At 37.4% G+C, this 16,101-nt stretch overlaps 2 protein-coding genes across 6 annotated transcripts in view; one reads left to right on the forward strand and one right to left on the reverse strand.

Moving 5' to 3' along the window:
* Positions 1–574: 574 nt before the first annotated feature.
* MBLAC2 (metallo-beta-lactamase domain containing 2) lies at positions 575–13,100 on the reverse strand. The gene is made up of 2 exons (XM_039875043.1): positions 12,118–13,100; positions 575–3,913 (listed from the first exon to the last, which is right to left on the reverse strand). Exons 1-2 carry the CDS (start codon positions 12,569–12,571, stop codon positions 3,528–3,530), a joined length of 840 nt encoding a protein of 279 aa, XP_039730977.1. The 5' UTR covers positions 12,572–13,100; the 3' UTR covers positions 575–3,527.
* Positions 12,639–16,101, forward strand: part of POLR3G (RNA polymerase III subunit G) — a 32,620-nt gene continuing 29,157 nt past the window's right edge. For 2 of the 5 annotated variants that reach the window (XM_039875044.1, XM_039875048.1), the window contains exon 1: positions 13,137–13,285. The gene's annotated coding sequence lies outside the window, so the exon portion shown is untranslated. Of the gene's footprint in view, positions 12,694–13,136; positions 13,329–16,101 lie in introns of those variants that run through there. The other 3 variants (XM_039875046.1, XM_039875047.1, XM_039875045.1) reach the window with 3 other exon arrangements.

The following is a 16,101-nucleotide window of genomic DNA, read 5'->3' on the forward strand; positions in this document are numbered from 1 at the left end:
TTCTCAGGCCCAGCCACAGAGCCTCAGGGTAGAGAACAGGTATTTCCTCCCCTACAGCAGTTTACCTTTTTCTTACTGATTTGTAAGCGGTTTTAATATTTGTTTAAAAAATGTTTTGTTACACAAGTTGTGAACATTTTCTTCTAATTTATCTTTTTAACTTTCTTTATGGCATCTAAATTCTAAGACATTTTAAATTTTGATGTAAATTTTCTTTTTGTTTCTATATAAAGACCTTCCTATCCTAAGTCTTAAAAATAATTTAAATTCTATTTTAATACACAGGTGGTTCTGTTTTTCACATTTAAGTCTTTAATTCATTGGAATTTATGATGGCAGGGGCCTTATTTCCCACATCAACATTTGGGATATGTATTGAATAGCCCATCTTTATCCATTGATTTGAATGTCAAATTTAACTACTAAAGGCTTATATGGGTATTTTTTTTTGTTTCTGGATTTTCTATTCTTGCCTATGGATTTGACAGCTTTTCAAAACTGTACTTCATATAGTGAATATCCTTACAAGAAATTACGTGGAGAATTTGTTAATATAAAAAATAACAATTACAGATTGAAATAAAATGTCCACTTTAATATTTATCACACAAATGTTTACTTACACTTATCTGAAAATTATAAGAGGACAACTTGTACATGTCACATTCATATTACTATCCATGTAAGAACAACTACACATAACCATTTATTCAACTATATCAGAGTAACATACAAGGTTTTTGTTTAAGACTTCTCAATTAAAAGAAAACACCAAATAAGGAAAATGAATTTCCAAATATTAAGTTATTAACAATATAAATAATAAAAATTACTTATGTCTTACGTTTTGTCAACTTTGAATTATACTTACATACTATTATTTCTAAAAAACATAAATTACAACAAGGGTCACTGTCAGGGTGAAAATATATATTTTTAAAGCTTTTTTTAAAATATGCTATTATGCTTTAACATCACTTGATATTCTTGGCACATGTGGCATCTTGGAAAGTAAAAATACACTTTGCCAATTTTATGTTATTGTGCAGGTACAAGAGAAAAAGCACAGTTTGGGAGGCTGGCAGACCTGTATTCAATCACCAGCTTTGTCCACAATTGTGTTGTGTAAGGCTGGTTGATTACTTCTTGGCACTGGGGCCAGGATTAAATTAAATAATGCACATTTTAAAATTCAAAACATGGGCACTAACTGAATGAGAGATCCTTTCCCTAACTTACTCATATTGAAGCAATAGTAAAATATCTTATGTTTTGGTACAATTTAAAAAACCTGAAAAAAAAATTGAGAAATTTAAAAATAATATCTGTTTTGAAAAATTGTACTTTTAGGGAAATAAGGAAAGCCTTCACCAGGTTTAAATATTTCTTAATAAAAATTAGTGCCTACTATGACCTGGTTAAAAAAAAAAGTCCTAAAGTATGATAAAATGGTCAATGGTTAAGGACTTTTGGTTTTCTTTTGTGCTACTGATATAAAAATAATGGCTATATTTAAGGCTTTTTAAATGATTGTTTGTAGTTGCCCTGAACCAAATTTAAAGTCTTGATGTTGCCCTATCAACTGAAACAAACTACTGCCTTGAAGGATTATTATAGAGAATCTCCCATGATATTCTATGTTTGAACAACCATGGCCTTCTTACTGATATTAAGTAAAGGTTCATTTGGTGGAATGTGACAGTACAGCTTCTTTGTCATTAAGGATGATTCTTGTATACACAATCACAAACCCATCTTTCTTATGCTAAGAACTTGGTATTTGGAAGACCTAAGATTCCTGAAAATTAAATTTAAACTGTCATGTGGAATAGCCTACTGTAGAACATAATGCTTCCATCCTTATTCTCGGATCTTTTTGTTTCCTACACTATCCACCTAACAAATTATCTTTTCAAATCTGACTTAAAAACACTTAAAAACCTCCTCGGGGAACCTTTCCCTAACCCAAACTTCACATCCCGCCACTTATGTCCCTGACACTTCAACCTGCACATACTGTTATTCATATTTTGTTTGCCTTCTACTTCTAGCTAGGATGTAGTCTCTTTGACTTCTTAGACTTCCACAGTGTTTTAGCACAATGCTATACATGTATGTATGTGAGTGTGTGTGTGTGCACACGTGCATGCACGTGTGTGCTGAATCAATAAAAGACTAAAGATGGGTAGGTGTAGGGTGGGAAGTTTCATAATTTTTCAGAAATCAATTTCTGGACCTTCCTAAAACTAAAAGTCTCATTTCCAAAGCTATCTCAGTTTGGTTATGGGCATGTCAATAATAAAAAGGCAGTGAAAAATCTTTTTAAAAAACTTTATGAAATATTCTGAAAGGTTTTTTAATAAATTATTAAGAGCACCGAACCAAAACATTTTACTAAATAGTGGTATAATCTTTCCTATAACTTTACAAATGTAGACTTCTTTTCATTTAAGACAAAGAATACTGAACAGGAATAGGTGTTGTGAATCAGGATTAAAAAGGCAATTAATTCACTCTAAGTCAATATCTAATGCACATTTTGCAATTAATTTGAAAAGCCTTCTTGTGGTACATATGTATGTTATGTTAAGTAAAAGAATAGTTTATATCAGGATGTTGTAGATCTCTATAGTTAGTTGTTTTGATACCATAAAATATGACACATACACTGAAGCTGCTATTTCACAAGAAAAATCTTGTTTATAGTAGTTGTTAATATTAAAATAGGGAATAATAAAAAATTATTCTCAATGTGTATATTTTCAGATTTGCCTGACAGTGTCCTCTTGTGAAATTTGACAATTTGCAGTTACAGATATTTGAATTTCACTTTTATGACTGAAGATATTACACATACATAATAACAAACAACAATATGTAAGAGCTTTTTACTGAAGCCTTCTGCAATTTACATTTAAAGATTTGTAATAAAACAAAAGTCATTGTACTTTTTGTAAGTAAAATAACATATACGCTATAATTACATTAAGAATAAATAAAATGAAGCATAAAAATTCTGTCCCATAACAATGGATTGTTTTAGCTGTCATTCTAAATCTTAGTTTATATGTCTGTATTGAGTTCTAATGTATTTAAACATAAGAACCTTTATCTTTAAATAATATATTAAAAATATCAAGTTTGTAGTATAAACATAACACTATGCCTTTTTTACTAGGTCATCTAGGAAATAAAGACAAATGGGAGGCAAGGACAGTTCTTTCTCTTATTACAAAAATGCCTCCCTGCTTCCCCATATACTTTTATGTCATTTCTAGAGCAAATATTACAAGATGACAGCTTAGGCAAATTATGATCTTATTTAAATGGTTTCTAATTTGGAAGAAAGAAAAAAATTAAACTAAGAACTTTCTTTTTTGGCTTATTCATTCTCAACCATTTTTCTCTAATATACAATAGTAGCATAATAGCACTTTTTGAAATGCTCACCATTAATCATTTTAAACAGCACAAAATAAATTGGGTTAATTTATAGAATTAATCGAAATAGATTATCAGTATAGATGCTAGGGTGAGGTCCTAGAATTTGTTACACGTAGGGCTAAACTTGCAAGAGATCGCATGGCAAAAGTAGAAACTTTGTGACATATCCCGGCTTTTGAAATGTAGTTAGAAGCCAATCGAAAAAGCCTTTCAGCACCAAAGGTATTGAAGTGCCCAGGAAGCACCTTCTCCACCAAACCTCTGTCAACTAATTCTATCAGACGTTCACAGGTTCCAACATAGTCACTTATCCTGCTGTATGGGAGCCAATCAATCAGTGATCCATCATACACCACGTCTCCACTGAAGAGAATCTTTCGGTCTTTGTCATGTAAGCAAATACTGCCCCTGGAGTGACCAGGCATATGCATAACAGTGAGCTGTCTGTCACCAAGGTTGATCACATCCCCTACAAATGGAAACAGAATTTACAGATAAACATGTTGCATACATGACTTCGATAACTTAAAGAACTGAAGAATATTAAATGGTTTGAAAGGGATTTGGAAGGATGACGCAATATACTTTTATTTTTAAAATATTATGTTTCTTAATGATGATTTAAAAATAAGTTGTCTGTATTTTATTTCTATTGTTTTTAAGACCAGTGTTTGCCAAAGTGAATAATGTGGAATACTAGTTCTACGAGTTGTTATGATGCATGAAGGAGAAGAAAAGATTGTGTGGTCAAATAATTCTGGAAATTTTTTCTCCAAAGAAAATAGCAGCTTTCTTTTCTGCAAGGCTTCTTAGAGCTTTTAATATGCAAATGCATATTGTGTATATATATGAAGGAGATATGGTTGTACAGTTTCTCAAACTTATTTGACCACAAAACTTTTATTTTTCAGAATACACATGGTACCAGTATCCTGGTGACATAATTCATGAATGCTGCTCTAGTATTATATTTTTGCTCCTTGTTTTATCACCCCGTTGGAATTTAGGCTTAAGGAATTGGTACATATACTGCTGCTATTGTTTTAATAAACTGTCCTTAGTGTCTAGCACAGAAACTTCATGTCTTCTTTCAGAATCCATTAATTTGTGGCAGACTAACTTGCACATAGGGTAAAATCTCATACTCTTCCCAGTTATTTGACAGTGGGAGGAAATTGAGCCCTATAAGTATAAAACTGCTATTTTATTGGATTTAAATAAGTACTAACTTAAGTAAATCATCATAAATTAAAAGTTTCATACTCTTATTTCTAGTGTAAACACACATACAGAGAAAAAATGAGAGAAATATAGTTAAAAAGTTAATAGAGGAATTAAAATGATGTAATAATCAGGATTTGTTAAGCATAAAAGAATACAATAAAGAAGAAACAGAGGGATAAACTAGAAATGAGACACAGAAAACAAATAACAAAATGGCATACCTAAATACAACTATATCATTACATTAAATGAGTGGGATAAACAGTCTAATCAAAGGCAGAGATTGTCAGATTAGATTTTAAAAGGGAAGATATATGTCAGTCTACAGGACAAATAAGGCCAGGGACGAGGTCCTATAAGCCAAGGACAAAAATAGGTTGAAAAAGTTGTATATACTATATAAACAGAGACCTAGAGTAGCTATATTAATACAGACAAAATAAACAATACTACTAGAGAAAAGAGGTATACTATATGAAGAAATACATTAGGTCAATACGTTAAAAATAAAAATTTTAAATGTATATGCACCAAAAATAGAGACTAAAGGATGTTTTATTATATCTGTACACTGAAAACTATAAGAACACTATGAAGAGAAATTAAAGAAGATCTAAACAAAAGGAGAGATATTCCATGTCCATTGATTAGAAGACTGAAAATTGTTAAGATGGCAATTAAATTCAATTTTTCCTACAGCTGGAATGTCGAATAGAACTTTCTGAGATTATCAAAATATCCTGTATCAAAACTATCCAATATAGTAGCCACTAGCTATATGTGGCTAAAGGCACCTGAAATAAGGCTAGTGCAACTAAGGAACTAAAATTTATATTTTAATCAATATTAATTAATTTAAATTTGTATTTGTATAGTCAAATGTGGCTGGTAGCTACTGTAATGGTCAGTATAGATCTATAGATTCAACATATCAATCAAAATTTTGACATGCTTTTTTTTGTAGTAATTTAAAATGTACCTCTAAAATTTATATAGAAATACAGATGACCTAGGATAGCCAGAACAATTTTGAAAAAGAGGTACAAAACTGGAAGACTTATACTTCTAATTTTAAGAATTATAATAAAGTTACAATAATCAAGACAGTGTGGTGCTGGCTAAATGATATACATAATTAAAGAAAGAGAAGAGAGTCGAAAAAGAAATACTTATATAAGGTCAATGGATTTTTGACAAAGGTGTCACCAAGATAATTCAGTGGGTAAAAGGATAATCTTTTCAATAAATTGGACTTGGGGCACTTTGGACATCCATATGCAAACAAAACAAATAAAAAAATAAGCTCTCAGCTCTTACTTAATAATTTTAACAAAAATTAATTCAAAATGGATCATAAAAAGCATAAAACATAAGGAAAATAACTAATTCGACTTAATCCAAGTTATAAAGTTTCATACTTAAAAGGACACCATTCAGAAAATGAAAAGTCAAGCCATACAGTAGGAGAAAATATTTGCAAATCGTGTATCTGATAAAGGACTTGAATTGAGAATACATAAAGAACTCTTAGATTGCAATTAGAAAACAAAAATTCAAATTTTAAAAAGATGATTTTAATAGATCCTTTACCAAAAAAGATATCTGAATAGCAAATAAGTTCCTGAAAAGATACTTAACATCATTAGTCATTAGGGAAATGCAAATAAAACCAAAATGAATGGCTCACTAGAATGGCTAATCAAAAGGACTGAGAAAATCAAGTGTTAACAAATATGTGGAGAAACTGGAACCCTTATGCACTGCAGTTGAAAATGTAAAATGGTATAACTAATTTGGAAAAACAGTTTAGTACTTTCTTTAAAAATCGACATATACTTACTGTAAGATCCAAGAATTCCATTCCTAGGTATCTACCAAGGGAAATGAAAACATGTATCCACACAAATACTTATATGCAAATGTTCATGGCAGTATTATTCATAACAGCCCCAAACTAGAAAGATCCAAATTTCCTTCAACAGGTGAACAGATATTATATCCATGAATGGATTATTTCCAGGCAACAGAAAGGAATGAATTACTGATACAATAACACAATTAATCTCCAAAACATCATGCTAAATGAAAGAAGACATAAAAAACTATATATCAAATAATTGCATTTGTAGAATATTTTCAGAAAAAGAAACTATAGTGACACAAAACAGATCAGTGGGGTCAGGGGTGGGAGCAAGGATTGTCCTGGTCTTGTCTTGAATCTCAGTAATTACAATGAGATGGGATCAGATACTCCCAAATTTCCCAACATTCCAGTCATAAGGGGCCAGATTCTTTTACAAGATAATTGTTCCAGATTTAAGGTGCCTCTGGGGATCACAAACCACTGCCACTTACTGTATGAGTGGCAGGCAAGGTAAAGAAATTGTAGCTAAGTTGACTTAATAATAGAGCTGTTGGAGACCAACTATTTAATAAGTGGAAACTATTTAATAAGAAAGGAGGGGAGTAAGGGAAATTTGATCCTAACAAAGAAGCTTTAGAGAATTACCAATGTAGAGTCTTATTGATCTTTGGTTATATCCATCTGATAGTCAAAATATTTAGCAACAGAAAAGATGTAAATGCCCAAACTGTTAAGGCCACAGTGGCTGAATATTAGTAGATCTGCCATTAACCTGTGGCTTTATAAATGCCTTACATATGCTTATAATGCTCACATCTATCATTTCATCAAAACCTTTCCTACAAGAACCAGAATTGCCCATGAAATTTCCATTGTGACATACATGCATGCACGTGAACATGCACACACACACACAGACACATATTATCCTTCCAAACCCTCATCCTGACCCACTTACAAGATTCCAGCCACACTAGAGTTCTCCTGGTTTCTCAAATACACTTTTTCATCTTGGCATCCTCAATCTTTTATTTTTATTTCATTTTTAATCAAAGAAATATATGTACATATTTCAAATAAAATATTCCAGAAAGTCTTAGATGTAAGAAAAAGTTCTTTATGCCATTCTGGCTGTTTCCAATCCTGCTCACAAGAGGCAACCACTTTTAACAGTTTCAGCTTTTTTTTTTTTTTTTTGGTAGTTGCCTCTACTCAAAGTAGTTATCTCTAAATAATTTTTATATTCCATTTCCTGATTTACCAATTAGATAAACTGTTCTGATTTCATTCATGTATTATCATTTCTTGCTTTTTAAATTTAGGTATTATCTGTTGACTTTCACTATGAAATATAAGGATTTTTAGCTCCTTAGTCCTCACTCTCCACCTACTGTCACCACACATGTATGTATACATTTCTCATCCTCTCACCCTCTTAGAGAGAGTAATGATTGAACTGCTCCAATCTAGAACCCTCTGTACCTGGAGTACTGTCATGCATCCTTTCAACTTTCTCTTGCATTAACTCTATTTCCTGTATTCCATGTCTTCATCTTGGTTTACTCCCTTGTTTTGAAGGGAATAAATAGGATAAAGGTAGACCTCTCTAGATTTCTAAGTAACAGTATGTGGAAAATAATTTTTGGAGACTTTGATCGTTAGTGGAATAGATGTAGAATTCTAAGTTGGAAATCAATCTTATTTAAATATGACGTAGCTCTTCTTTTCTAACTCCAAGTATAGATAATCTTTTTTAAGTTTCTGGAAACTTGATTCCCAGTATTCTGAAATTGTACAATAATATGCTTTGGGTTTGATGGGCTTTCCTCACTGTGCTGGGAACTCTGGGGACTTGTTCCACCTGGAAATTTACATCCCTTACACGTGGGATTTTTTTCCTTGAATTCTCTCTCCTATGCTTTTATTATCCTCCACTTTCTTTATTCTATCTGTGCTATTATTCCAATGTTGGATTTTCCCAAGTGGTTCTCTACTGATTCTCTTCTAGTTTTCATTTTGCCTATCTGTTCTTTTTGTAAGTTTTCAACTTTATCTTTTGGATCTTCTACTAAGTAATTTCTGACATCTGAAATTCCAAGAGTTTGTGTGTGTGTGTGTGTGCACGCGTGTGTGTGCGCACGCGCGCGTGTGTGTGTGTGACATCTGTTGCTTATTTTTAAAGCATCGTATTATCTCTTGGATATCTTGAATACAACAGCTTCTGTTATCTCCTGATGATATTAATAGTAGTTTCCTCTCTCAAGTTGCTTAATATTGTTTATTTTAGCATTCAATCTCTTGTTAGAGGATTTTCCCAGATTTTTCATAATGCTTGGCTGCCTGTTTAAGAGTCAGGATGAAAAGGCTGCTTGAAACACAGGCATGGGACCTAGTGACTTAGCCTTCATTGTAGAGATATCAAGCCAAGAATTACTTAGGGATCAGCATCTTAGTCTGTCTTCTATGGCTGGGCAGATATTCCAGGTAAGATTCTTCCAATTTACTACCAGGGGATGGGGGTGGGTGGGGTGGGGTGGTAGGAGAGGGGGCTCTAGTCATTTGGGAAACTAGCAGGGAATATATATATTCCCTATTTATTCCTATTTTCCATTCTGAAAATACACATACACACACTTATTCCTCCTATTTCCACTCTGAACCCCTGAGCTCAATATTATTTGACATCTCTCAATCAAGAAACCAGTTTTACTCTCTCCATAGAATAAACTGACTGGATGGATGGGCTTTCACTTAGGAAGAAGGGTTCTAGAATCTTAACAGCTTCTTAAATGGCTTTTAACCAATTCTACTTATTTTAGTGGTATTCCTTCCTTTGCCCCCACTAAAGTACCAGCTACTAATTCCTTTCAAGGCTCTGGCAGTGCAAACTGGGACTGGCTCTTGATTTCTCATTACTAGAATAGGATAAAACTGCTAACTCAGGCATCAGTTACTACTCTCCAGTATCCGAAACATTGAGTTCCTCAATGTGGATTTATACTTAAAATGAACAAACCTCAGTCCCTTTACAATGTTTTGGAAGGGAAAGTCCATTTGAAACAACTGCTCTAATATTTTGGTGACTGTGGGCAAATTGTTTAAACATGCATATTAGAAGCACTTCGTATCACTTGAATATTGGGCAAAATGTGTGCCCATTCAAGAAGAATGTGCTACATCAATCTAAGATTTATCACTGTCTTCTTACAGGAAGATAATATTTCACTAATAGTATGGTGAGTTGTTTTTCCATCAAAGATGATGCACTGGATGATGTGCTCTACTTTTCCTTCTTGTCCCTCATTTACAAGTCGGCTTTTGAGTTAGTGATACAGTGTACAGATTTATGTTTCTCCAAGACAGGTGATCATCAATTCACTTAAATGAAATGTAATATAAAAGAAGACTTCAGCCTCCTCATGTTATAACCAAAACAATGAAGACTTTACACTGCTTGGTATCCACTGTTGATGTGTGTATGTAACTGTGTATGAATTTTTAATATAAATATTTAATATCTCCTTCCAGGCATCTAGATTACAACAGTAATTTAGCAGACCACACCATTCAGAAGAGACAGGAAATTAATATTCCTGAGAAAAGAAGAAATTATATACTACTGGAGAGGATGAGGCATCCAGCTCCCAATGAAAAACAACTTTTGATTTAACATAGTATTATCACCTTCAAAGTGGTAAATATTAAGCTTTCCTTTCACATCTTCAGGCTTAACACACCACACAGGTGGATTGCAGGCCCCTTGAAGCTTCAAAATTCATTAGTCATAATTATAAGGCTATAATTCTACCATCAACTGGGATTTAGGAAAACTGGACTCTAGTCGCATCTCTTTCCCAAAGTGGCTATGTGACCTCAGGCATGATATTCACGCCTGCTTGGACTATTATTCATCTATGAAACAGTAATTTTTATTACTCTTTCACCATTGCTTTCCTATTGCTGGCAGAGAGCAAAAGTAAATAAATCGAAAGTAATTTATTCGTTTAGAAAATTTAAATATATTTTAAATAGTAATGTAAACAATTTTTAGTCTGGATGCCAGAAAAAATTTAGTCTCAACACTCATCAACTACATGGAAATCTCGACTCTAAAAGTATCAATTTTATCAACATCTGCAGTAATTAAACTACATTTAATGTAAATGTACTATTCTTTCTCCTCAGATTGTTAGGTAATATAAGACTCCTCTCTAAATCAGTTCTTTTTTAATCTTTAAATTTAAATTTTTAAGGAAAAGACTTTTTTGGTAGGGTATGAGGTATAGAATCTTGCTTTCTATTTTTTATATCTCAAGTGATCAGGATCTTATTGTAAAACTAATTTTTCTAAAATATTTTATTATTTGTCATATTGGTCAGTCATAAAGTGACCCTACTGTACTGCAGTAACTGAATTTTTCTACCTCTTCGAGGAACATTTTAATAAATGAAATTGGCAATTAAAATGGATAAGATATAATGGAAAGAAAGGGGATTCATATTCTACTCGAAATTACTGTAATATATTTATGAGGTAGGATTTGTGTATGATTTGCATGCTTTGATCTGTTGTGCCTTAGTTCAAAACCTAGCTTTTGTCACTATCTTTGCTCTGTGCACTTTAGGCGTGTTATTTCATTGGGGGTCAGCTGCCTCCCCATCACACGTGTTGTGAGGATAAAATAAAATTAACAAAAGTATTCTAAAAAGAAGGAAATATACAAATATTGCTGCTGTGTCTAATTAGCTCAATTATTTAAGTGCCTGCATAGGGTTGGAAGGATTGGGGCCTTACTCATATTTTATTCCATTAGTTTCTCTCTGAAACCCATCCTATGTTTCGCAGAGCCAAAGAGGCTCCAGGGCTACTATGCATTAGTCCACATACTTTAACTATCGCCGGAAATAACCTCATTAATCTTTCTCAGGCCTTGCTTTCAACCTGACCAGATATATCTGTCATAATGTAAGACTCAGACATATTCTACTTTTTATGTACCCTATCAAGCTTTCGCTCTCGTGAGGCAACATCAAGAACAGAAATCTATCTGGAAAATAAGGATGCACAAGCAGATTAGAACCACTGCTCTTTAATGGCTTTCTGAGCCTACAGGTGGGAATTGCTTATAGCTCATAGCTGGCGGTCACCTAGCAGATGAGGTCGCAGTTCTCAAAAGCACAGAGCATGACACACTCTCCTCCGTGAGACATCATTCCTTAAAAGTCTCGCTAGAAAAGCGCCTGGAAACGTCAGACAGGTGTTCGGGAAAAGAATGGGAAATTCCTAGCCGCAAGTCTTTGCAGCGTTACACAAGAAACTGACTAGGGGGTGGGGCCATCTTTCATTCGAGTACTGAGCCTTGCTACACGGTGCCAGAACTAGTCTCTGGCAGGGAAAGCTGCGATGGCCCTCGCTCTGGTCGAGTGAGCTTTCACTCAGAGGAGGGAGACGCAGAAGTGGTGTTTCTGCGACGTGACGAATCAAGCCCCTTAACAGCCACACACATGTGCAACATGCATCCCCGGGCAGGTGTCTTCCCAACCGCCTCCCTTAATAAGAGCGCGCGCGCGCGAGGGCTCATTACCATCCTGCAGGATGAGGGTGGGCTGCACAGCCTGCACTCGGAACTGCCTGGCCCTCCAACCGGGGCTGGGCGCCCGCACCACCTCACTGTCGGACAGCCAGGTCACGGTCTCAAAGTTGTCCCCGCGAGCCAGTGCCTCGGCTTCGGCGTGGTGCACGGCCACCCGGTCGAACTGGTAGAGACCGCCGGAGTGGTCGAAGTGCACGTGGGTGGCCACCGCCAGCAGCGGCCGACACGCCGCGTCCTCTTTGGCCCCGCCGTCCTGCAAGAGGCCGGAGGAGTACAGGTACTCCGGAAGACTGCGCAGCCCCAGGCCGGTGTCGATCACCACGTCCTGCTCGGAGCCGCGCACCAGCCAGATGTTGGCACGGTTGCCTGACTCATAGAAGCGTTCCTGAATCCAGAAGATGCCGTCGCCCAGGGACTTGTGGGCGTACCACTCGAGCGCAGACATGCTGGGCAGGGTTGCGGCTGGGCGGAGTGAGCGTGGGCGTGTGTGCCTCCGGAAGACTGTTCAGACTCCAGGCGCTGCGGCGGTGTGGAGCGGTCTGCCCGCAGCCAGGAAGGAGGTGCAGAGTAAGGAGGGGGCGGAGGATGCGGCTGCTGCAGGGGTGGGGGAAGAATCAGGCGGAGAAGGCTGCACGGAGACTGCATGCAGTGTCCGCCCGCACTCTGCCGCCAGGTCCGCAGAGAGCAGAGGCTGCTCTGTCCGCACTGGGGCGCTGGAGCAATCGGGAGCTGCAGCACAAGACAGCGTTCACACAAGGGCCACTGCAGCCTACTGGAGACCTAGGAGGCGACACTTGCCCACCTTGGGGGTCTGACTGCAGAGGCCCGGCGCGAGACGTAGAAGGCACCAGATCCGCCCACCCACGGCGCGCCGCGATGCGCACTTTCAGCTGGCTCACAGTCAGGCCAAGCCAGTGTTGGACGACTACGGCGCCTGCCAAGGGCTAAAAAGCTCTTCGCCCAGCGGGCGGGGCCTAGCCGAGGAGTGGGCGGGGCTAACTGGTGGGGTTCTGAACTAAGCTCTGAGGCCGCGTGGAAGGCGGAGCGCGCTTCTCCAGAGCTGGAAACAGCACCCCTGCGCCGGCGCCTTCTGTCCGCACCCTTTCCTTGCCGGTCGGCACTTCGGCTGCAGTTTTGCCCACGCCTCGAGACTTAGCAGGTAACAGAGGAAGCAACTGAGAGCTTGGGAGGAGCTTGAGAAGGTAGAGGGGAGTTAAAGGGCCACATGGAGAAGATGGGGGAAGTCAGGGGCGGAGATTCGGTAAAGCGCCTCTAGGTTGAGGGGCGTTGAGAGATAGCTTTACCCCTCCTGATCCCTTCAAAATCTTTTAAAATCGGCATTTCCAGATCTTACCTAGTCGCCACTTCCTGGGACTGTTTGCAGTGAGTTAGAAAGGAATTTATGCTCTTACTAATGGTACATTTTCAGATCCGGTGATTATGTGATTGGTTCAAGCACGGATCATTGCTGTAGACTTGCTGTTAAGGACAGACTATTCAGAATGTTTTCTTAACTGCTGTCACTTTATCCTGTTTCATGGGGAGAGGGATTGTTAATTTCTTCTCTTCTAAAAAATTAAATTCTGTATTCTTCCTCCGCCCTCTTCTTTTTTTATTGGTTAGTTTATCCGCTCTTGGAAGAGAGCAAAGAAAGTTGTTAGCAAGGCTCAACTAAGGAAAGTGGAGGCAGCCACACCTTGTGAGAACAGAAAAAGTGGATAATAACTGTGTGTGACCCTGCCAGCCACATAAATCACCTCCACTTTTAACGCCAGGTCCCTTTCCCCACCTAGCACCTCCCAGCTACTGAAACATCCATTTAGGCTTCAGAAATCCCCTTGAGAACGTGACTAATTTCCCTCGTCAGCCGCGAAAATATATAGAGACCCATGAGACAGCATTATAAAAGATAATTATGAAAACCCTTATTGTGGCAGCCGCTAGTAACCCTTCACACAAGGAGAGATGTACTCTCCTCTACACGCCTAAAGCTTTTGGTGGGAATGCAGCCTTTCTGAATATTTTCCTAACCTATTTAGAATTTTTCCAGTCACTCTCTTCAGGGCTATCCTTATGTGCAAGCCCCTGGGCTAGATGATTTATTTTAATAGGATCTTATCAAGAGCAAGGTGGGATGAAATGACTGTTGTGGATGTTGAGGAGCTTAAACTGGATATTAAGGTTAAAAGGGATGCAGCCAGGCAGGGAGGAAGGGGAGTAGGTTGCAGTGGAGAGAATGGTAATCAGGACATGATTACAAAAGAATAAGTCAGGAGGATAGGTGCAGCTGTCTTAAAAGGGCTCTGAATACTTGGATAGGGAGTTTGGATTTAATTTTTTTGCCAAGAGGGAAGATAGGAAAAGTAGCATAATCAGAACTATGTTAGGATGAACAATGTGGAAGAATAAATTAAAATAAGAAGAATAAGGGATACCGCAAAATTTGCAGTTAATCAGATGTGAGGTGGAAAAGGGCTGTAGAAGAAATGGAAAGGAAGGGACATTTTAAAGAAAAAATCAGATGATTACTTTGATAGGAGGAATAGGACAGAATGAGAAGTCAGTACTGACTCCAAATCTTCAAATGTTGGTGACTGGAAAGATACCATGGATAGAAAAAAGGACCTTAGATATAAGTTTAAGGTGCTGTCTCAAAATTCTTTTGATAGTAAGAACATGGGCTGAAATTCAGGGCAAAAGTCAGTGCTGGAGGTAATGGTGTAGGAGAGTTTACCATACCTTGAGAGGGGGTGTATTTTCTGAAGACAAAAAAAGACTGGAAGACCAAAGATTGAACCTTAAGGAAATCCATATTTAGGGGGGTTTAAAAAGAGAACTAGACAAAAAAAAAATGGTCATTGGGGTAGAAGAACCTGGAGTTTTATTAAAGCCCAAGAAAGAGAGAGTTTCAAAATAGAGGAGGCAGCAATGAGCTACATATTTCAGAAGTCCACAAACATGACCAGTGGATTTTGCCACGGAGGACCATTGGGACCTTTGCATTTCAGCATATTTGGGAGTGTCGTTCCCATCACAAGATAAAAGCCAAACCCTTTACTATAGCTCCCACAGGACCCCACAAGATCTGGCCTCCACCAGCCTCTCCTTCTCACCAACTACATGGGCTTCTTGTTCTTTGGACACTTCCAGCTGTGGCTTCCTCCTCTACCCTTGCTGTTACTCCTCTGTCCAATCATCTCTATCCCATCTCTCCATCTGTGGCTCAGGCCTTCTCTAGCACAGTGCTCAGATTTATCCCCTACAGAAAGACCTTCCTTGTATGAAGTAAGCCACTACCATACTCCTTTGTTATTCTCTATCCCTTTACCATAATTTGTTTTTTTCAGAGTTGTCTTGATTTACTTGAGCTGCCATGACATATGATCACAAATTGGGTGGCTTAAAGCGACAGAAATTTATTCTCATGGCTAGAAGTCTGAAATCAAGGTGTCGATAGGCTTTGTTCCTTTTGGGAGCTCTGAGGGAGAATCTGTGCCATACCTCTCTTTTAGCTTCTGGTGGTTCCTGGCATTCTTTGGTGTTCCTGGCTTGCAGCGGCAGCACTCCAATCTCTGCCTCCATCTTTACATGGTATTTTTCCTGTGTGTCTCTCTATTTCTGTACAGATTTCCCTCTTAGAAAGATACCAATCTTTGGAAAAAGGGCTCACACTAATCTAGTATGAACTCAGGTTAATTCGATTACATCTTCAAAGACTTTATTTCCAAATAAGGAAGATCACATTCACAGCTATTGGCAGTTAGGGCTTCAACATATTTTTTGAGAGGACACAGTTCAAGTCACGACAAGAGCACATAATATTATGTTATGTACTTATTTGTTTCTTTTTTGTGTTCTTTGATCCACTGAAGACCTGAGGGCAGCAATCCATTTCGTTCAATGCTGTCTGGGTCTTACCACAGTGCTTGGAATGCTTTAGATTGGTTGAATGAATGACACAATGAAATTGGCCCA

This window comes from Pteropus medius, unplaced genomic scaffold, assembly GCF_902729225.1.
Source record: "Pteropus medius unplaced genomic scaffold, Ma_sr-lr_union100, whole genome shotgun sequence".
NCBI lineage: Eukaryota > Metazoa > Chordata > Mammalia > Chiroptera > Pteropodidae > Pteropus > Pteropus medius.

Excerpts from the sequence above, each read along its gene's own strand:
- MBLAC2 (XM_039875043.1), bottom strand. The coding sequence starts at position 12,571 with ATGTCTGCGCTCGAGTGGTACGCCCACAAGTCCCTGGGCGACGGCATC. Across the intron at positions 3,914-12,117 it reads CACCCTCATCCTGCAGGATG|GGGATGTGATCAACCTTGGT; the intron begins GTAATGAGCCCT and ends TTCCATTTGTAG.